Source organism: Lithobates pipiens, unplaced genomic scaffold (assembly GCF_037356315.1).
Source record: "Lithobates pipiens isolate NorthernLeopardFrog02 unplaced genomic scaffold, aLitPip1_a1.2 Scaffold_3, whole genome shotgun sequence".
NCBI lineage: Eukaryota > Metazoa > Chordata > Amphibia > Anura > Ranidae > Lithobates > Lithobates pipiens.
In genome coordinates, this window is record NW_027507790.1 from 271226805 (window position 1) to 271250670 (window position 23866).

The 23866-nt window shown below is 42.1% G+C and overlaps 1 protein-coding gene across 1 annotated transcript in view; it reads left to right on the plus strand.

The window, feature by feature from the left end:
- Positions 1-23866, plus strand: part of LOC143940039 (vomeronasal type-2 receptor 26-like) — a 150559-nt gene that overhangs the window by 63295 nt on the left and 63398 nt on the right. Inside the window, exons 2-3 of the mRNA XM_077461087.1 lie at positions 12622-12913; positions 17585-18367. Of these exons, the coding sequence (XP_077317213.1) occupies positions 12622-12913; positions 17585-18367 (1075 nt within the window). The remainder of the gene's footprint in view (positions 1-12621; positions 12914-17584; positions 18368-23866) is intronic.

Sequence of the window (23866 nt, forward strand, 5' to 3'; positions counted from 1 at the left end):
GTCTTCAACACCGTAAAGCATTGAGTTCAGGAAAGTTGAATCTACTACCATTAAGAAATATTTATCTATACTTTTCAACAAGCCCATTTATGCACAAATTCTATCAAATGGAATCAAAACAGTTTTTGGATGGGCCCCTACTTTAGGTTGAACCCTGTCTCCGAGTTTATACACAAGTACACACCATCCTCCACATTGGTTGCATATATTGAGATGTGGAGCAAATATCTGTCCATGCTGTTTTCATTCTAAGAGGGGTGATTTGATTTATTCGATGACTACCCACAAAGATACCAGGATAAAATAATTCATTAACTGCAATACCAGATATTTAGTGTACATTATTACATGTGAATTATGCTCGCTCCAGTATGTTGGTCGCACAACTCGCAGGTTAATAGATTGGTTATATGATCATTTATACGATATACAAAAGAACCATGTGACAAATGTGGCCAAACACTTCAACGAACATCACAATAAAGATGTGACAAGTTTGCCCATACAAGGAGTAAAAATTTACAGTACCAAAAAGAGGTGGGGACAAATTCAGAATCTTATGTAAAAAAGAAGTATTCTGGATTTTCAACCTTAATACCAGAAAACCCCTTGGCCTTAACCATGAGTGGGATGTAACACACTTCTATGAATAATGAAGTTTTGTGTGAAATAAGTGGGGGAGTTTTGGTTGGGTGAAACTATTTATTTCCTTTAGACTTTTTCCCTCCCCATATCCCCTCCATGTCAAACTAGACACAATCCATGTCCACAGTATACCTAGATGTGAACATGGATTGTTTTTCTGGTTGGTGTTTTGTGTTTTGCTTTGTTTTGTTTCATTCCATTCCATTCCATAGACCATGATCATTCCACCGCACTATACTATATAAAAATAATGTTAGCAATAAATGAAAATGAAAATGCAATTGATGGGGGGGGTGGATAGCTAAGGGTTACTAATGAGATAATAATCAGATATGAAGTAGAACAAGGTGGAGTGGAGTAGAATGAAATAAAAGCTAAATGGAATCTAATCTAAATACTAGGTCAAATGATTTTTGACCCTGTTATCTATTTGCCTGTGTCTACATACAGGGAGTAGTTGAACAGCATACCATCCTGTATGAGCGGCACTATGTTGAGACTATAAAGGCTAAATTCAGTCACCAGTACTGTATATGCAGATTTAGTAATAATAATACACATCAATCGATGGAGTGGATGGGGTAGAATAGAATCAATTAAATCAATATAATAAAATAAAATAAATTCATCCTTTATTAGTCATCCCAAAATAACGTTAATTTCTTCATGTATGTTATTCCAACATGATAATGACTCCAAACATACCTCCAAGATGATCACTACCTTGCTAAAAAAGCTGAGGGTAAAGGTGATGGACTGGCCAAGCATGTCTCCAGACCTAAACCCTATTGAGCATCTGTGGGGCATCCTCAAATGCAAGGTGGAGGAGCGCAAGGTCTCTAACATCTACCAACTCTGTGATGTCGTCATGGAGGAGTGGATGAGGATTCCAGTGGCAACCTGTGAATTCCATGCCCAAGAGTGTTAAGGCAGTGCTGGAAAATAATGGTGGCCACACAAAATATTGACACTTTGGGCCCAATTTGGACATTTTCACTTAGGGGTGTACTCCCTTTTGTTGCCAGCAGTTTAGACATTAACTAGATGCTGACCGCCGGCTGTCAAATGACGTCCAGGTGGCGCACCTATTGTGGCGGGAGGCCGTCATATGACGGCCTCCCGTTTAAACAGGGAATGCGCGCGATCGTGCGCGCTCATCCCTGTTTCTTCGGTGGCGGCGTGTCATGGAGACACCGCTCGCCACCGAAGGGGGTGAACAGCCATTGGTTATGGCTGTTTACCACGTGATCGGCCGTGATGAAGTCACGGCTGATCACAGATGGTCACACCCCGGCTGTGCACGGCGCATGCCCCGGGAACACTGCTCGTCACCGACGCTGGTAAACAGCCATTGGCCGGCTGTTTACCCACGTGATCGGCTGTGATCCTTTCACAGCCGATCACTAAAATGTAAACAAACCGCGGTAACGAGATGTTACCGGGTTGTTCTCCTCCTCACACACCGATCGTGTGTGAGGAGGAGATTGCGGTAACCTAGTGTACACCAATCACACTGATTGCCCCCCCAATAAAGAGGACCTGTCACCACCCCTCATAGTACCTGTCAATCACAGTCCATCAGAGTACCTGTCACAGTCCATCAGAGTATTTGAGTACCTGTCACAGCCAATCAGAGTACCCGAGTACCTGTCCCAGTCCATCTGAGTACCTGAGTACCTGTCACGGCCCATCAGAGTAACCGAGTACCTGTCACGGCCCATCAGAGTACCCGAGTACCTGTCACGGCCCATCAGAGTACCCGAGTACCTGTCACGGCACATCAGGGTACCCGAGTACCTGACACTGCACATCAGGGTACCCAAGTACCTGTCACAGTCCATCAGAGTACCTGAGTACCTGTCACAGTCCATCAGAGTACCCGAGTACCTGTCACAGTCCATTAGAGTACCCGAGTACCTGTCACAGTCCATCAGAGTACCCGAGTACCTGTCACAGTCCATCAGGGTACCCGAGTACCTGTCACAGTCCATCATGGTACCCAAGTATCTGTCACGGTTCAACAGTGTACCCGAGTACCTGTCACAGCCCATCAAAGTACCCGAGTACCTGTCACAGCCCATCAAAGTACCCGAGTACCTGTCACAGCCTATCAGAGTACCCGAGTAGCTGTCACAGCCCATCAGAGTACCCGAGTACCTGTCACAGCCCATCAGAGTACCCGAGTACCTGTCCCAGTCCATCTGAGTACCCGAGTACCTGTCCCAGTCCATCTGAGTACCCGAGTACCTGTCACAGTTCATCTGAGTACCCGAGTACCTGTCACAGTTCATCTGAGTACCCGAGTACCTGTCACAGTTCATCTGAGTACCTGAGTACCTGTCACAGTTCATCTGAGTACCTGTCACAGTTCATCTCAGTACCCGAGTAACTGTCAAAGTCAATATGAGTACCTGTCACTGCCCTTCAGAGTACCCAAATACCAGTCACCAAGCCATCAGAGTACCTGTCACCAGGCCATCAGAGTACCCGGGTACCTGTCACCAGGCCATCAGAGTACCCGAGTACCTGTCACCAGGCCATCAGAGTACCCGAGTACCTGTCACCAGGCCATCAGAGTACCCGAGTACCTGTCACCAGGCCATCAGAGTACCCGAGTACCTGTCACCAGGCCATCAGAGTACCCGAGTACCTGTCACCAGGCCATCAGAGTACCCGGGTACCTGTCACCAGGCCATTAGAGTACCGGAGTACCTGTCACCAGGCCATCAGAGTACCAGAGTACCTATCTCCAGCCCATCAGAGTACCCCAGGTCATTTTGTGGGTAATTTCACTGTCCTGGTGGTCCAGGACCTTCAAAAGTGTGATAGGTAGGAATGAAATGAGATGTGTCATTTATGCTCCTAGAACGCCTGAACGTACTACTTCAATGTTCGGCCTCTGTATATGGCCAGGCTGTGTAAAAGTCCTACACATGTGGTATTGCCATACTTGGGAGGAGTAGCAGAATGTGTTTCAGGGTGTAATTTTTCAACTCTATAACGACTCCATTGGTGACATATTTCCACATAAACCTATCCATAACGTAGGGTAGACACCTTCGCTTCTACAGAAGATGCCAAAAAATAGAAAGAGTCAGCAACCGCCGCGGAAACTTCCGAATCTTTTCAAGGCGCACGGAATCTCACAAAATGGCGCCGGTTCGTGCGTGACTGAAAATCAAGAGCAGGCCTCGCAACAATCTCACCTCAGAACGACTTCCCTCAGCGATTCCTCCTCAGGAACGAATAGCCCCACGACTAGAAGCCCAGCCAAACAAAGGCAACGGATATCTTCTCCTGAGGTAAACCGAGCGGACATGGAGGTAAGCGGATCCGCTCCCATAGGCCACGCTATACATCCACCGGCATCCGACCTGATTGCGGCCTACCCCACATCCGATCGTCCGGTCTCAGATACGGTCCTTAAGGAGATGCTTATGTCACTCAAAGCCTCCATACAAGCTGACCTCACTGTAGAAATCACTAACTGCCATAGAGAAGTATTGGCACTAGGTAATAGAGTGGACCAAATGGAACGTAACATAGGGGAATGCACAACTTCTTTCAATACTTTAGTAGAGGCCCACAAATCCCATGATGAAGAAATAACATGGCTAAAGAGTAAAGTAGCAGACCTTGAGGAGACCTCTAGGAGGTGCAATATTAAAATCAGAGGTATTCCTGAAGCCATACCTCCAAACCAATTATTACAGTATGTACACACGCTATTTTCCACCATTATCCCCACATTATCTCCTCAGGATCTGACCATTGACAGGATTCACAGAATCCCCAAGCCAGCATTTCTACCTGAAGGTACCCCTCGGGATGTTTTGCTCAAGATGCATTACTATCATATCAAGGAACAAATTATGACTGCGTTTCGTACTCGAGGCAACAACATATCTCAATATGCTGAATTGATCCTCCTCCCTGATCTATCAAGACATACTCTGCAATTGCGCCGAAACTTAGCAACCATCACTAAGGCCTTACGCAACCATAATATACCACATAAATGGCGTTATCCAGCAAAATTGTCCATCTCACATGATGGTACCACGCACACACAGTTACTACTTTAGCTGAAGGTATCGCACTCCTGCGTCAATGGGGCATACTTCCACAACAAAACCCTCTGGAACCACCTACAACACAACTACGCCCTATTCCGGATGAGTGGCAAGTAGTTTCACACAGAAGAGCCCCCAGAAATGTCACTGATGGCAGTAAATAATCACACACCGTTGACAAATATGTTCTCTCCCTGGGCACAAGGATCTCTTCATCTTTCCTTGTTCTTACCCCTGACATTTGTCATTTTTGCAGCTTTGTTTGCATATGGATCGCTTATATGATTCTATTTTTATTGTTCTATATGTTATTGTTTATTTTTGTGGTTACACCCTTTGTTCCATTAGCACTGGACCTACACGTGATGGACTCTTCATCCCCTGTTCTACTACATCTCTAAATACCATAGCGGCATCTCTTCTGTCAATCGCCTGGAGCTCAGATGACTCTAATAATTCTCGAAGGATTCTGTGAGTACACTTACACATCTTTTTTTTCTTACCTGAAAAATGACCATTACCTTTGTTTCCATTAATGCCAAAGGCCTCAACCACCCTGTGAAACGCTACTCGCTGTGGACAGAAGCTCAGAAATTAAAAGCGGATATTATATGTGTACAAGAAACTCATTTTCAACAGGACAACCATCCTAAATGTACACATAAAAACTACCCACATATATTCCTGGCAAATAACCCGAATAAAAAAAGCGGAGGTGTCCTTCTTGCCATCCGTGACACGGTCTCCTTCCATCTCAAGAAATCCATCACAGCCGACAATGGTCGCTATATTATTCTTCAGGGTGATATTAATTCTAAACCGTACACCATTGTATCTTTATATGCTCCAAACACCCGACAGATTCGGTTTTTAAATAGACTACTCCGTAAAATACAACCTATCCAATACGGCAGTCTCATTCTTTGTGGCGATTTTAACCTCATTGTTGACCCACAACTTGACACTTCTAATGCTAAACGCAACAACAATAACTGCCTAAATACGATCCTGCACTCTGAAAAACTGTACGACGTCTGGCGATGCACACATGGCAACGAGAAAGACTTTACCTTCTTTTCCCATGTACATGGGTCTTATTCCAGAATAGACTTTTTTTTGTCGGATCAATGGACCTTACAAAATGTTTCATCCTCTGAGATACATGATATTACGTGGTCTGACCATTCTGCCATATCACTTTCTATTCATGAGAAGGGTGTCTCTCCCTCTCCACCCATCTGGCGCTGCAGTGTTAGATTACTACAGGACCCCGATACCAAAGAACTGATTTCTAAAAACCTTAAAATATATTTTCAACAAAATGAACATTCAGTAGAGAGTCCCTTCACACTCTGGAACGCCCACAAAGCGTTTATTAGAGGCGTCCTTATCCAGCTAGGAGCTAGAGCTAAAAAAAAGTATACTGCAACCATAGACTCCATTACTTCCGATATCCACAATTTAGAAACCCTCAACAAAGCATCTCCCTCTCACCAGCGGACTACCCAAATAACCTCTCTTAGAGAAAAATTGAGAGATCACTTGGCCCAAAACTATGATTTCTACCTTAGACGTTTGAAGTTACGTACCTATGCCTGTGCGAACAGAGCAGGTAAATACCTTGCCAATAGGATTAGAGCAATACGCACCAAAACTAGGATTTCCCATCTGATACATCCTACATCCCTTCATAAAGTAATCAATCCTCAAGAAATCGCAAACCAATTTGCACAATATTATAGTGAGCTTTACAATCTTAACACCGACCCCCACACTCCTCAACCCACTGTTCCCAAAATACAGCATTTTCTCAAAGATTTAGATCTCCCTAAACTCTCCGAATCACAGCTTGAATTGCTGAATTCACCGTTCACAAATCATGAAATAACATCAGTCATTACTTCACTCCCTCATGGGAAATCCCCAGGTCCTGATGGACTAAATAATGAATATTTTAAAACCTTTTCCACTATTCTTTCCACATATCTCCAAAAGATGTTCACACAGGCAGCACACTCAGCATCCTTTCCAAATGAAATGTTAAAAGCATACGTGACAACTATACCCAAACCTGGTAAAGATCCCACTACCCCTAGTAATTTTAGACCTATTTCTCTCCTGAACACAGATATAAAGATCTACGCCAAACTTATCGCCCTTAGATTATCAGAGTTTATGCCTTCTTTAATTAAAAGTGACCAGATGGGCTTCATCAGGGGGAGACAAACTTCTGATGCTACAAGACGTATTATTGACATTGTTCATTATGCTAATTTAACTAAAACTCCTTCTCTGCTGCTCTCCATAGACGCAGAGAAGGCGTTTGATAGGGTGGAGTGGTGTTATATGAAGGAAGTTCTACAAAAATTTGGCTTTCAAGGTTTTATCTCTAACGCAATGTTGGCTTTATATTCCAATCCCTCCGCCCAAGTCTTAACAGCTGGAATGCTTTCTACACCTTTCCCTATTTCTAATGGCACTCGTCAGGGGTGTCCATTATCTCCAACCATTTTTAATCTTATGATAGAGCCTCTGGCGGAGGCCATTAGATCCCAGGCCGATATAGCTGGACACGTGTTTGGATCTCGTAACCACGTTATTAACCTGTTTGCCGATGACGTTGTACTGATGCTGACGAACCCGACCAGATCTCTCCCCTTAGTCCATGAAACTTTAAAAAACTTTGGTGAGATTTCGTACTATAAAGTTAACTTCGCCAAATCATTGATTCTAGATTTAGGAATTGACAAACGTACCAAACTCCAACTTCAAACCACTCTTCCATATGTATGGAAAGAAGATGGCATACCCTACTTAGGTATAACAATTACTAATTCCACGAAAACTCTAGTCTCCGTCAATATTAAGTCATTGCTTCTAAAGATAGATGAAACGCTCAAATGTATAGCCAAGACCGAATTATCCTGGATGGGCAGATTGGCAGCATGTAAAATGTTAGTTCTCCCTCTCATATTGTATATGTTCAGATCCATACCTATACCTATCCCAACCCATTTCCTTAAAACCTTGTCTACTACTCTGTGGAAATTCATATGGAATGGTAAAAAAGCTTGCTGCTCTCCTAGCAACCTGATTCCGCATAACCGAGTAGGTGGAGTAGGACTGATAGAAGTTTCTGATTATTTATGGGCATCTAGACTGGACCAACTCCAACACTGGTTCAAAACTATAGATTCACCACCTTGGGTTGAGCTGGAAAGGCATATGGCCCCAATACCAGATCTAGTGGCATTACTCGCGAGTGATGTCTGGAAACCCTGGGCTCTCCATTCCATGGCTCCCACCCTTATAGCCTCCCTACAAGCATGGAGGTTCTTCATACATCATACCCATAACTCTCAAAATGCTGTGGAATACAAATTTCCGCTTAGCCTGCTCGAGCATAAAATCCCTACGCTGTCCCTAAAACAGTTCCCCAACCATGGTATACATACCATACAAGACCTATTGTCTAATGGTACAGCTCTTTCCAGCACACAGATTATGGTTCAATACAATCTCTCCAATAAGTACCAGTCTACATGTATCCAAGTGGCACATTTTCTAAAACGTAACCCTCCCCCTATTATAACAATGCCATCCAGTGCGTGGAACTTCTTAACTCGAGAACGCCCCACCAGGAAAGGCATTTCACTTTTTTACTCCCTTCTACATGCTAAACAATCTTTTGTGAAAACAAAACCGATTGATAAATGGGAGACGGATTTAGGGAAATCATTTACAGATGATCAGTGGACAACCACATTTCGAGAAATCCAAAAAGCCTCCCGTTCTATTAATCATTGGGCAATGACTATTAGAATAATTAATAGGTGGCAATACACACCGTGTAGACTGGCAACATTTTTTCCATCTGCCCAAAATACATGTTGGAGAAATTGTGGACAGCTAGGACATCTACTGCACATGTTTTGGGAGTGTCCCAACTTGGTTAGTTACTGGAATCAAGTATTCCAACTTATAACATCGCTCACGGGTATTGTCACTCGACCCAATCCATCCCTAGGAATTTTACATATGGGTATTGAACAATTTCCGCATGATATGCGGATTGTTATTTCCAACATCCTTCTTTCTGCTAGATCCATGATATTACAACATTGGAAAACTGCCATGACGGTAAACATCTCTGACCTGATTAGAAGAGTGAACCAACACCACACTATAGAGCGTGCTCTTGCCATAAATGCATTGAAGTGCGATCTATTTGATAAGCAATGGAAAATTTGGACCAACAAATATAAGAATTCTGTGAACTAGATCTTAACCCTGATAAGATGTTTTCTGTGTAGTAACCAGTATTTGCATTACTGTTTTTGTAACCACCTACTTACCCATTTCTTTTTCACCCTTTCTTTCCCTTTCCCCTCTTCCCTCCCTCTATTACATTGACTGTTAATTACAATTGTAATATCAACATGTCCTGTACCACTCACCTTTGTATATCCTTTATAAACTAATAAAAATTTATTGAAAGAAAAAAAAAAATGTAATAGGTGGATGAGAAATGAGATGCGTAATTTTTGCTCGTAGAACGTCTGAAGGTACTACATCAATGTTGGTGCTCTGTATGTAGCCAGGCTGTGTAAAAGTCTCACACATGTGGTATCGCCGTACTCGGGAAGAGTAGCAGAATGTATTTTGGGGTGTAATTTGTTGTATGCATATGTTGTGTGTGAGAAATAACCTGATAATATGACAATTTTGTAAAAAAAAAATAATAATAATAAAAAAATCTTCATTTTGCAAAGAATTGTGGGAAAAAATAACAACTTAAAAAAACTCATCATGCTACTTACTTAATACCTTGGAATGTCTACTTTGTAAAAAGGGGTCATTTGGGGGGTATTTGTACTTTCCTGACTTGTTAGTGTCTCAAGAAATGAGACTCACCTGATGTACTGAAGGCCTGATCAGAAGTGATCAATTTTCAGCAATTGGCACCATAGTTTGTAGACTCTATAACTTTCACAAAGACCAAATAATATATACTAATGTGGGTTATTTTTACCAAAGATATGTAGCAGTATAAATTTTGGCCAAAATGTATGAAGAAAAATTACTAATTAGCAAATATTTATGACAAAAACAAAGAAAAAGGCATTTTTTTCACAAAATTTACGTTTTATTTTATTTATAGCACAAAAAATAAAAAACTCACTAGTGATTAAATACCACTAAAAGAAAGCTCTATTTGTGTGGAAAAAAGGACGCAAGTTTCATATGGGTACAGTGTTGCATGACTGAGTAATTGTCATTCAAACTGTGAGAGCGCTGAAAGCTGAAAATTGGTCTGGTCAGGAAGGGGGTGTAACTGCACTGTATTGAGGTGGTTAATGGCTGTGTGTTGAGTTATTTTGAGGGGACAGCAAATTTACACCGTTATACAAGCTGTACACTCACTACTTTACATTGTAGAAAAGTGTTATTTCTTCAGTGTTGTTAAATGAAAAGATCTAATAAAATATTTACAAAAATGTGAGGGGAGTACTCTCTTTTGTGAGATACTGTATATGTGTATAACACACAGATAACATTATTTCTATATGTCAAATAACTCTCCAAGAAGAGTTCAGTTTTGATCACCAATCCTCAGGAAAGAGATTGATGAATTAGAAAAAAGTTTAGCTTAGGGCAAAATAAATAATAAGATGGGTGGAGGATCTAAACTATGAGAATCTATTATGTAGATTAAAGTTTTTCTCTCTGAAGAAGAGCATTTAAGCGGGATAAGATTACAATGTACAAATATGTCATGGGGGGCTCCAATAATTGTGAGAAATTGTTTACTCCAAGGTCCCTGAAGAAGACATGTGGCCATGAGCTTAAGTTAGAATAAAAGAGCAGTAAAAATGTGAAACTCCCTCCCCCAGGAAATGGCACCAGCTGAGGGTGAGAACTTAAAAAAATTAGATGATGTCTTCTTAGGAAGCAGAATATACAGGGCTATGAGAATTGTTATAGAATAAATATCGTACACACATACTTGGGAAGCTACATTGTCTATCCACTGTCAGCGTCCCTCCTCATGTGAAATTTGTTTCATTCTGAATCCAAATTCAGACTCATTTTTGGTTATTTTGAGATTCAGATGTATCCAAATCTCCAAATGAAATAGTAACAATTTTAAAAAAATCATTAAAATTTGTTTTGTTTATTCGTTTTTTAATGAATTCCAAAATGATTAGCATTAGTTGAAAAAATTGGTCAAAAAAATGGTAGATTGGTCAAAAAATGAACAACCAATTAAATTTCTGTGTGAAGAATAGCTCCCCCACCCTTAACAAACAATGACTCATCAGCTGTCAGCGGGCTTTCCCATAGACAGTTGAAATGTAAACATAACACTGCTGGCAATACAAAAACTTAAAAAAGAACAAAAAATTGCATGGAAGTCCCCCCCAATCCATATCAGGCCCTTTGAGATATGGTATGGATATTAAGGAGAACCCCATGCCAAAATGAAAAAAAAAATGGCGTGGAATTCCCCCCCCCCCCAAATCCAGACCCTTATCTGAGCATGTAGCCCGGCACCTCAGGAAAGGAGGGGATGAGTGAGTAGCCCCCCTCCTGAACCATACCAGGCCACATGCCCTCAACATGGGGGGGTGCTTTGGGGTGGGGGGATCTTGTCAATCGTTGTGATTGACGATGAATCTACATCAGGGATATTGTTTTTTTTTTATATTTTAAATAAACTGTCCACTGTTTTTATTTCTTTTTGACACTTTTCTTGGTGAATGATTAGAGGTATAATGTACCCCATACTATTCATCTTGGGGGGGGAATCCTTGTAAAAGAGGGCTTCCAGATTTTGGCGGGTTTTAGGGGGAACTCTTTTTTTGCATGAAGGCCCCCTTAAAATCTATACCAGAATCAAAGCGTCTGGTATGAACAGTATATCCTGGGGAACCTCATGCTTTTTTTTGTTTTTATTTTTATTTTTCTATGAAGTACCCTCTTAAAATCCATGCGACACTCAAATGGATTCACTTTAATGCCTTCCCACACAGCCTAATGGTTGGATGGGAGCACTGTTGTTCTGGGAGGACACAGTGATGTTGTGGTTAGCACTCTCACCTAGCAGTAAAAAAGGGTTGCTGGTTCGAATCCCAACCACCACACTACTTGCCTGGAGTTTGCATGTTCTCCCTGTGCCTGCATGGGTTTCCTCTGGGTACTCCGGCTTCATCCCACACTCCAAAGACATGCAGGTAGGTTAATTGGCTTCTGTCCAAAATTGGCCCTAGTTTATGAATAGGGACCTTGGATTGTGAGCTCCTTGAGGGCAGGGACCAATGTGAGTGTGCAATGTACAGGGATAGGGACAATTGTAGACACTCACTCGGGTTGAACTGGATGGACTGGTGTCTTTATTCAACCTTACTAACTATGTAACTATGTCATGACAACCTCCCAGGATTGCGCCTCAGCTTGCATTGTTCTCGAAAGGCAGTTCTCTCCCACTCCCTTTTTTTACATCCTCGTGCCTATTAGAGCAGAAAATGAGAATTTTCTATTTAACGGGTTTCAATGACGTACACCGAACACCTGCTGAACTGAAAATTGGCAGTTTGGCTGATCACTACCTGCCAGACCTATGCAGAATATACCAAAAGTGTCCACAAGTAGGTGCTCTGGATCTTTAAAGGCCACATGATTGGTTTAAACATTCAGTGGTGAGACTTTAATTTACAAACCTGCTTTGTGAAACTTAGAATTAACTTAACATTGTTTCTGTTGTTTTATTCATTCCCCAGAAAGCTTTGCCCAGAAGCTTTCCTTTCTGTATTTAATGCTGATCACATGTATGAATATTTTCAAAACATTTGACATATCTTCATAGAATAATGTACTGTTTTGGAAAAAAATCTTTTTGTAGCTCATCTGTCTGGTATTACTTGAACCTCCTAGCTTTCCTTTACGCAATTGATAATGTTAACCAGGATCCAGATATCTTACCCAATATTACTCTAGGCTTTCATCTATATGATTCATGGTTAGAACCTAGGAAGGGTGTACAGAGTGTTCTGCAAATCTTATCTGGACCAAATCGGACATTTCCTAATTATTCTTGTAAAGGACAAGGCAAGTTGGCTGGTGTTATTGGAGATCGCCATTCATCTACTACAATTCCAATTTCCCAAATCCTCGGATTGTACAGATACACACAGGTGAGTGAAAACTACTTGTAAATTTGTAATAATATTCTAAGTCAACAGGGAAAACAATAAACTTTTTACAAAAACATGACAGTCTGTGAAAGTTAAAGTGTATATAAACTCTAATGCGTACACAAAACCGTTTTTTCCGTCAGAATAAACTGTGACGTTTTTTTCGACGGAGTTCCGTCAAAATGGACTTGCCTACACACGATCACACCAAAGTCTAATAGTTTAGAATGCAGTGATGTACAACACGTAGGACGGGACTGGAAAAAGGATGTTAAATAGCCAGTAGCCAATAGCTGCCCTTGCGTGGTTTTTGGTCCATCGTAATAGCATACAGACAATGTTTTTTCCGATAGGAATTGATTCCGTCTGAAATATTTAAAACTTGTTCTATTTATAGGTCAGTCAGAATTTTTGAAGAAAAAAGCGAAGCCCACACACGATCAAAATATACAATGAAATTATTCTGTTGGACTTTTTCTGCAGGAAACAATGTGTAACAATTATGCCCTGTACACACAGTCGGAAATTCCGATGGAAAAGGTCCAATCAGATTATATGGTCAGAAAATGCAATCATGTGTGGGCTCTATCGGACTTTTTCCGTTGGAAATTCCGACGGAAAAAATTTGAGAGCTGGATCTAAAATTTTCTGATAAAAAAATCCGATCAGACTTTTTCCAATCGTTTGTAAATAATTCCGACGGACAAATTGCCAAGCATGCTCAGATTAAATTATGAGACCAAAGCTATTGACTACTAGCCTCTACATAATCCCGTCATACGCAACGAACGTCACCTCTTTCCGAACAATCGGATTTTCCGACAACTTTGCCCGACCGTGTGTATGTAACACAAGTTTCTGCCAAAATCTGTCTGAAAAAATCAGATGGATTTTGTGGTCGGAATGTCCAACCATGTGTACAGGGCATTAAAGTTTTTGTAAATGCAAAGTCAGTCAAACAATGAAGACACACCTAGCACAATCACTAAGGATTTTGTCCCATTTTCCATCATTAGGCTTCATGCACACCAGAAGCTAAAAAAAATGCTGGAAAAGCACTGGACCAAAAAACTCTAAAGCAGGCTGTTTTAACAATTTTAAAAAATGGCAAAAATGGGGACAATGGCCTCTTCCCCACAACGCTGACCAGTGATTGTTGGGGTCTGTGGGTGAGGGTCCCCAGAGCCAGCCCCTCCATGTGGATGAATATGGGGTACATAGCACCCTTACTCATTCACCAAAAAAGTGTTGTGTAAATAAATACAGGAGGCAACTTTTGACAAGTGTGTTATTAAAAAAATAAATAAAAAATTGTGCCCTGGAGTAGATCTAATGTCAATCATGATGAATGACAGTTAACCCGAAATAAAAAAATGGTTTGCACCCGATGGAGGCTTCAGCCGAATGACAGCTTCACCACCTCCTGCTGCTAAATACATTAAAAGATGGGACCACCCAATTATGTCCTCGGGTCACCCCACCCCTTGTGGTGTCATCAGCCCAGCATGTCCCAGTCGAGGACATCACAAGGATGTGGGGCCATACGGTGACGTCACCAAAGCACCTTGTCCCTATGTTGATGGGGACAAGGACCTCTTCCCCACAACCCTAGCCAGTGATTGTGGAGATCTGTGGGCAGGGGGATTATCAGAATTTGCAAGCCCCCTTTAACAAATGGTCCCCCAGATCCTGGTCCCCCCTATGTGAATGAGAATAGTACCCCTACTCATTCACCCAAAAAAAGTGTAAATAAACACAGGGGGAAATTTTTGACAAGCCCTTTATTAAAAAAATAAAAATAAAAACTGTCCCCAGGAGTATATCCAGTGGCAATCACAACGAAAGCTGGCTGCTGAAAAAAAAAGCCTGCAGCGACAAAGGCTTCCAAAGACTGACAGCTCCACCGCTAAATAAATGAAAGGACAGGGCCACCCAATGATATCACTGGTTGACTCCGCCCCATGTGATATCATCTGTCCAGCATTCCCTAGTCGATGACATCACCAGGGGGCAGGGCCATACGGTGACATCACTAAATCACCTTGTCGACATGTTGATGGGTACAAAGGGCCTCTTCCACAAAACCCTGGCCAGTGGTTGTGGGGGTCTGCAGGCAGAGGGCTTATAAGAATATTGAAGCCCCCTTCAACAAGGGGGCCTCAGGATCCTGTCCCCCCATGGTTATATAGTAAAAAATTATGTCACAAGGAGGCTATACAGTGACATCACCAGGTGCCCCTGCTCTTTAGTTTATTAGCGGTGGGAGGCAGCAGAGCTTTCAAATGATGGGAGCCTTCATTGCGTGAGGACTTTTTTTGGGGGGGGTTGCGAACAGCGTTCATTGTGGTTGATGATGGATCTACACTGGGGGGCATTCTGTTTTTTTAATAAAGGACTTGTCAAAAACGGTGTGGTCTGTGTGTAACCTATACTCATTCACATAGGGGGGCTCGATCTGGGGCCCCTCTTCTTAATGGGGCTACCAGATTCCGATAAGACAACCACTGGGCCAGGGCTGTGGGGAAAAGGCCCTTTCCTTATCAACATGGAGACTAGATGCTTTGGAGGGGATCCCCCTACCCCAAAGCACCCCCCATGCTGAGGGAATGTGGCCTGGTATGGTTCATGAGCGAGGACGCTCACCCACCCCCCTCACCTTTCCTGATCTGCCAAGCAGTATGCTTGGATAAGGGTTTGGTATGAATTTTGAGGGGACCCAACACCATTTTTTCTTCATGTTGGTGTGAGAATCCCCTTAAAATCCATACCACACCTGAAGTGCCTGCTATGGAATGGGAGTGGCCCCTGATCTGTTTTTTATTTTTTATATAAAAAAATATACAAAACTGTGCTAGAGTTTGTAATTATAAATATAAATTACATCTTTATGCATATCTACTGAGAGAAATGTAGTTTAACTTTTGCTGACTTTTTTATTTTAAAATGTGGGTGAACTGTTTTTTTTTGGGGCTAGCCAGAATCAGTGATACCAAGCAAGCAGATCACAAGCCAGGTTGATGTCAGGTCTGATCTGATCTGCATAGTTTTTCTGAGAAGGTATACTTTCGCCTGAGTAGGGACATCTGTCCCCTGCCAGCCTGCTGCAGAAAAAGGTCACTGTTCTCTGTGTGGAAACAGTGGCCTCTCTGCAGAGGTCCAACATGTCCACTGATAAACCCAAGCTATATCTTATAATACTTATGACCTTTGCTGATTGGAAAGCTACAGATCTGACTCAACTGGGGGAGTATCGTACCTCTGCAGGTAGACCACTGTTTCAACTCAGAGAGAAAGGATCATTCTCTACAGCATGCTGGCAGGGGCCGGCTTTTCTACTCAGGCTCTGGCTGTGTTCTACAGTATGTAGAAATAAATAAATAAATGTTTTGTTTTAATGCACCTGAAATGTATTTAGCTGATTTAATCAAAAAGATCAGTTGTATTTTGAAATATTTGTATAGTGCAGTCTCTAATTATAATGTTAGTGCCAAATGGATATGAATAGAACTTTGATATATAGTAACATCATAATTAATAGTCAGAGCCAGTGCCAGGATTGCTGTCTTCACAGGCAATAGTATTTTTGCCGCCCCCCCCCCCCCCCACCTGCTCTCCACAATGCATACCCCATGTCCTCTGCTCTGACCATCCCACATTGGATGGTGTCAGTAGGGTAGTGGAAGGTGTCAGTCAATAGAGAAATGGACAGTGTTAGTATGGCTGTAGACTTTGTCGGTAGGGCAGAGAACGGGGTCAATAGAACAATGGATGGTGTCAATAGTGAGGTGGACAGTATCAGTTGTTTTTACCTTTTGTTATTTTTTTATTATTATTATTTTCTACAATTTTTTTTATCAGCCCTTGAAGGTGCTTTGGGGAAATATCATGAGTTTAAACAGAACCCTGATGTCTAATTTTTGAGACAGAGAAATTAGATTGAGGACACAGTCCTCAATCTCCATCACTGCACCCTTAGCTACACGGAATGAATGAACAGGAAGAGTACATCTTCCCTGTTCATTCACAAACCAAAGCATAGTAAACACAGTTATAAATGAACACATTAAGTGATCAGTACCGATCACTCACTGTTTTCATTCAGAAAGGGTATGGGCCAGTAAATTATGAATTTACCAGCCCATTCCCTGTTCTATATCCTGAAGTAATACTGCGACCACAGCTGGCAGGAGAATAGGTGAAGCCAGAAGCGCTATGGAAAGGGGTACCAGGGGAGCACATACAGTAAGTGGCCCGGGCAGCAGAAGGAAGTAGAACCTGGATATGAGGAGTGGGAGGGGGCAGCATATACTAGAACAGATCCCCTGTATTTTCCTCCAGCAGCAGCAGAATGCCAATGGGAGGGAAAGCAGTAGAAGCAGTCTTTCAGAGGCTGCAGTAGGAAAATACAGAGATCTGTTCCATGAATGCTAACGTGTAAAACCTAATGTGAAAAGAAGGCCTCACGGTCCCCTAGAGCATAAGCAGGGTCACCATTGAATGAATGAATGAAATACTTGTATAGCGCACAATGCAAACTGAATCGCCTCTAGCACCATTGCAACCATCAAAGCTCCAGCAGGGCCACTACCTATTTTTGATGCCCTAAAGCGGCTGTCCAAGTAGCCTTATGCTGGTGCCAGACCTGTTAATAGTTAATCCTCCTCCTTTCAGATCAGCTATGGAGCCACCGATTACTCTTTAAGTGACAGACTCCTTTATCCGCATGTATTCAGGACAGTTCAGAATGATCATGTCTATTATTTAGCAATTGCCAAACTAGTGAAACATTTTGGCTGGAATTGGGTTGGAATACTTTTATCAGACAATGATACCGGAGAGAATGAAGTGCAAATTCTGAAGAGAAATTTGGCTTCCCAGGAGATTTGTGTGGCTTTTGAGAAAAGAATGACCATGAATTCTGCTACAATGGATCAGTGGACAGACACACTTAGTAAAGTGCATTGTAAAGTTTTAATACTTTGTGGTTCCTTCACAAACAATGCTCAGAGATACCTTTATGAATACTCTCAGTTCAATAGAAACAATATGATTATCCTTCCCCCAGGCTGGACTTCAGGTGAAATCAAGATGATAACCATTTTGACACCTTTTATTACAAGTTTGTCTTTAGAGTTGTTTGATCCACAAATTGGTATTGATGAAAGTCCGTTTGATGACAATCTATTGTCAAGACATTCACAAATTGAACTGTTGCTGGATGATCGGATGGTTACATTTTACAATATAACATCAAATCAAAATGGGAAAAATATTTATTTCCAAAACTTTACTATTCTTAGTCAGAGTTTCGTAAGAGTCTTTTTTCCACTAATTGCAGGAAGTATGCTTCACGGAGAATCTCTACGAGTGTATATTGCAGTAGAAGCTATGGCTGAAGCTATACATTTCTTCAGCAAGTTTAATCACAGTTTTAATATTAACAGATTTAAGCAGGTAAAACAGTATAGTGCAATAGTCTGTAAATAATGTTTTAATTTTTTTTTTTTATATAGAAACATAAGAAGGCACTTTGACCAAACATTTTGGTTTTGTTATAATGATTCTACAGGATTTATATAGCACCAACTGTTTGCACAGTGCTTTACAAAATAAAGGGAAACAGAACAGTTACAATATAATTCAATGCAAGGGGGTTAGGGGGCCTTGCTCATGGGAGATCACAATCTAAAAGGAGCTGCAAGTGATACAAAAAGAAATAACTGTACTGTAAGAGCTAATGAGAAAATAAAAGTATAGTTTTTAGGTGGTGGCAGGATAGGCTTCCCTGAACAGATGAGTTTTCAGGGATTGCCTAAAGGCAGACAGAGCAGGAGATGGCCAGACAGATTGCATTAGAATGTTTCAATGAATGAAAGAGTATCTGAAGTAGTCTTGGAGGAGCTCATAGGAGAAGGTATTGAGGGAGCTAGAGAGCAGGAGGTCTTGTGGGAACGGAGAGGATGGTTTGAATGATATTTTGAGATGAGGTTGTTGATGTAGCTCCTCTGGGCAGGGCTCTTGTTAGTACTTAGCTAGTGCAGAAATTGACAAAGAGGGTTGGTGGTTAATGAGATGATGGTTAGGCGCATACATCTAGCAGCAGCACTATAGCTGGGATGATAGCCTGTGTAGCGGTAGGCCAATGAGGGGGAAGGTATTATAGTCCAGGTGAGGAATACGAAGAGAGTGAATTTGTATGTCAGTGGTGTCATTGGCAAGAAGGAGTGCATTTTGGAGATATTATGGAGATTAGGGTAGCAAGGTTTGGACAGTGGAATCAAAAGGAGAGGTTCAAGTCCAGGATTACACCTAGTGTGGTGACATGTGGGGAAGGACTAATGACTGTGTCATTTATCTTGAAGGAAATTGTTTGGGGAGGGTACGTGGTGGAAGAAGGTCGGAAATATAAGTTTTTTGCAACTTTTAGCCACTGACCACATCTGAGGTCTTGAAAAGAAGAAGGAGCTCCTTTTTGTAAAAAAAAAAAAAAAAAAAAATCCTTTTTGTAGAGCTCCTTCTTTTTTTCATGTACTATTTGGGACGATGGTATCCTGTTCAATATTTACCCAATGAGGTGCCCCCCCTTTTACACATCTGAGGGCTGCAAAGGGAATTGGTTCTGAGACTTCCCTCTGCCAGACTTTGCAATCTCATGTCTGAACAGGGAAAATGTATAACTTTCATCATATTTTACTGAGTGCAGGTCCCACTTTGGCCACTGTGTGAATAGTAGCTTCACTGACGGCCCCAACAAAACACACCATATCTTTTTAGTAGAATAATTAAGTTGGCCATACACCGGAACAGGAATAGGCATAACTTTGAGCTGTGAGTGACCCCGTCAGCACCTTCAGAAACTTCTACTGAAACATCAAAAAGGTGAATGGCCAATTGTCTATGCATAGATTTCTCTACACTGAATCTATACTGTTGGTTATTGAATTCAGACAGCCCCAGCATGCACGGCTGTCGATTATAGTAGCTGTCAGTGTAGATTCATCCATCCATGCTGTTTCGAGTGTAACTCTGTGCATGTATACAGAAAATAAAATATTAGAGGATCCCAGATGACAACAGTTTTCAGATTGTGGTCTTTAGGTCTAACATAGAGGCTTTTACGCTCCTGTTCTGGCTGACAGAGATGTAGGGCCCTATCAAACACAAAAAATGTACACATTAAAGCAGAGTTCTGCAGTTTTTTTTCTTTCAAGTCAGCAGCTACAAATACTGCAGCTGCTGGCTTTTAAAATATGGACACTTACCTGTCCAGAGTGCCCACGATGTCGGAACCCAAAGCTCATCTATCCCTCGGCTCTCGGGTGCAGCCGCCGCCATCTTCAGTAAGGGAATCAGGAAGTGAAGCCTTGCAGCTTCACTTCCTGGTTCCCTACTCTACATGCGTGGCTTGCACTGCTCGTTCCCACTGGTCCCTGCTGTCTCCTGGTACCTGTGTGTCTCCTAGAAGACAGCAGGGGGGACAGGAAGTGGAGCAGATACCTGAAAGTGGCACGGGTAACTATGCCGGAAGTTGGAGCAAAATACCTGTATTAGACAGATATTTGCTCCCCCTCCCCCCTGAAAGGTGCCAAATGTGACACTGGAGGGGGGGGGGAAATTCCAAAAAGCGGAAATTCCATTTTTGGGTGTGTAGTGGCCATAACCCTCAATAGGGCGGCCTTGGCGTTTGTGCTTACTGGTTATCTGCTTGGCTTGTTCTTCCATGTCTAGGGGTTCCCAGGGTTAGTACCCAACAACTTTGGACGCTGACACCATAAAAGTTCTTTAGAAAGGTTTTTATTTGCAGGGGTAACATCCAACAAACACAGTCTCGTATGGGAACAGTTGGCAAGGGTGAAAAAATGTAGGCACCCTGAACTGCTAATCATTAGAAAATCTCTAATACAACCCAGAGAGTAGCCACTCACAGCTGGGCACTTCAAAGCTGAACAAATCTCTAGCCAGAGATTATGGCAGTCAGCACTTCAATCCGGAACTTACAAAGTCTCTGACCTTGAATAAAGTTTTCAACCGAAAGTGAGCAGAAACCTTACCTCAGTACCTGGAACATTCTCTGTCTCCATGGCAGTACTGGAAAAGTGTGGATTCCTTGGTGTCCTCCTCCGAAGAGTCCTCCCCCAGTCGCTTACATGATCTGTGGTGCACCTCCAAGGTACGAGCACACCCGGATGCCTTGAATCCTCCCTCAGTTACTGCGGCCCGGACCAGCTGGTTCTGAGACTCGGGAACAGATGGATCCTTACCCCAGACCATGCGGGTCTATTGAGGTTAGTCAAACGGACCATGTTGCAGGGTTGGCACACGCTCCCATGACCAGGACCCCTCATGGGGCTACCCCGGCCCAGATTCCGGAACAGGCAGCTCTGCCTCATGAACCAACCCTGAACACGTGACTTCAGCATCTTAAGTACCCTTCCCCAAACTCCTCAGCGGGGCCAGACGCACCCACTGATTATCTCCGGGGAATGCTGATACCTAAAGCGTCCAACCAGGCTTGGTTCTGGGCCTGTCATGTGCACCTAACTATACGCATGACCAGGCAGAACCCTAACACAGCCCAGCCAAACTGATGCCCAAGTTAAACCTACACAATTAGCCCTCAAAACCCCTTTACTGTTCTGAGGAAAAAACTAAATTTGTACATAGCAGACACCTTGTCCAAAGTGTCGCCGCTACAGGTGCGTTTAAGATTTTGAACAAGCAACACATTGTTCACTATTAGCCCTTGTACACACGGTCAGAGATTCCGACAACCAAATCCGTTGGATTTTGTCCGACGGATCTTGTCTGTTGCATACACACGGTCGGACAAAGTTGTCGGAAAATCCGATCGTTCGGAACGTGATGACGTAATTTCGTTACGACGGGACTACGTTCAGGCTAAATAGCTTTGATGTAGGAATTTGATCTGAGCATGTGTGGCACTTTGTCCGATCGGAATTCTCTACACATGATCGGAGTATGTCCGATCGGAGCATTTTGTCGGAAAATATTTCCGGCAAGTTGGAAAATTTGGTCCGATGGATATTCCGATGGAAACAGTCCAATGCAGACCACACACAGTCGGAATATTTGACAAAACGCTCCGATCGGACACATTCCATCGGAATCTCCGATCGTGTGTACAAGGGCTTAGAGACATGCATTCCTATGAGCTTGGAACAACTTACCAGCTTGACAGACCTCTAGATTTCCAAATCCCTTATTGTAGAACAAGAAGATTAACTTGCTCCATGATCCACATAAAAGGTTTTCTAAGAACATTTTATACATTAAAGTATACACTTAAGAATTTACACAAGCGATGCATTGGGGTTAATTTACTAAAACTGGAGAGTGTAAAATCTGGTGCAGCTGTTCATGGTAGCCAATCAGTTTCTAAGTCCCGCTTCTTCAATTAAGCTTTGACAAAAAATAAAATAAAAAAAATGGAAGCTGGTGGGTTTCTATACAGAGCTGCCAGATTTTGCACTCTCCAATTTTAGTAAATGAACCCCATTGCTCACTATAAGAGATCTCTCATTTTTCAAATCCCTTATTGCAGAACAAGAAGATTAACTGTTTCCATGTTACAAACAAAACACGTTCTAAAGCCTCATACACACGATAGGACTTTGTACAAACTTTCCCTTGGATTTTTGTACAAAGGGCGTCGGCCCTGAACTTGTATTGCATACACACAGCAGGACTTTTTCCGCCAACTTTCACCAAATCACGTGGTTTTTCTGCTCTTTAGCGCCACCTTTGGTCAACTTCTGTATTGTTGTCTGATCTTTTGCATTGGTTCTGAGCATGCCTGTTTGTACTTTGTACAAAAGTCCTATGGTTTTCTGTACACACGATCAGACTTTTCTCCATCAGACTTTTGTTGCCAGAAAGTTTGTCCGTTCGCACAGCCAACAAAAGTCCGATGAAAACCAAAAAAGTTTGTCCGATGGAGCGTACACACGGTCGGATGTTGCTCCAAAACAGCTAATTTGCATGTTTGTTGTCAAAAAGTCTGATCGTGTGTATGGGCCTTAAGAATCTAGAGAAGAGCCATGTGTTCTACAATCTTTCTTCAAAACAAAACAATGTTATTTAATCAGTAGCAAAATACATAGAATTATACTTCTTTATCAGAACTTTTGAGGTAGCTAGATCTGCTCATGTATTCACACATATCATACAGTGCCTTAAAAAAGTATTCATACCTCTTGAAATTCACCACATAATTTCTCATGTTACAACCAAAAACTTTTTGTGTAAAATTTTATGTGATAAACAATACAAAGTTGTGAAGTGCAAGGAAAATCATAAATGGTTTCAAATTTTATTTTTACAAATATGGGAAAAGTGTGGCGTGCATTTGTATTCAGCCCCCTTTACTCCTAAGATCTAGTGGAACCAATTGCCTTCAGAAGTCACCTAATTAGTAATAGAATCCACTTGTTTGTAATTGAATCTCAGTATAAATACAGATGTTCTGTGAAGACCGCAGAGGTTTGTTAGAGAACCTTAGTGAACAAATAGCATCGTGAAGGCCAAGGAACACACCAGAGAGGTCAGGGATAAAGTTGTGGAGAAGTATAAAGCAGGGTTAGGTTCTAAAAAAATATCCCAAGCTTTGAACATCTCACGGAGCTCTGTTCAATCCATCATCTGAAAATGGAGAGAGTATGGCACAACTGCAAACCTACCAAGACATGGCCGTCCACCTAAACTGACAAGTCGGACAAGGAGAATATTAATCAGAGAAGCAGACAAGAGGCCCACGGTAGCTCAGGTGGGAGAATCTGTCCTCAGAACAACTATTAGTCGTGCTCTCCACAAATCTGCCCTTTATGGAAGAGTGACAAGAAGAAAGTCATTGTTGAAAGAAAGCCATAAGAAGTCCAGTTTGCAGTTTGTGAGAAGCCATGTGGAGGGAGAAGGTGCTCTGGTCAAATGAGACCA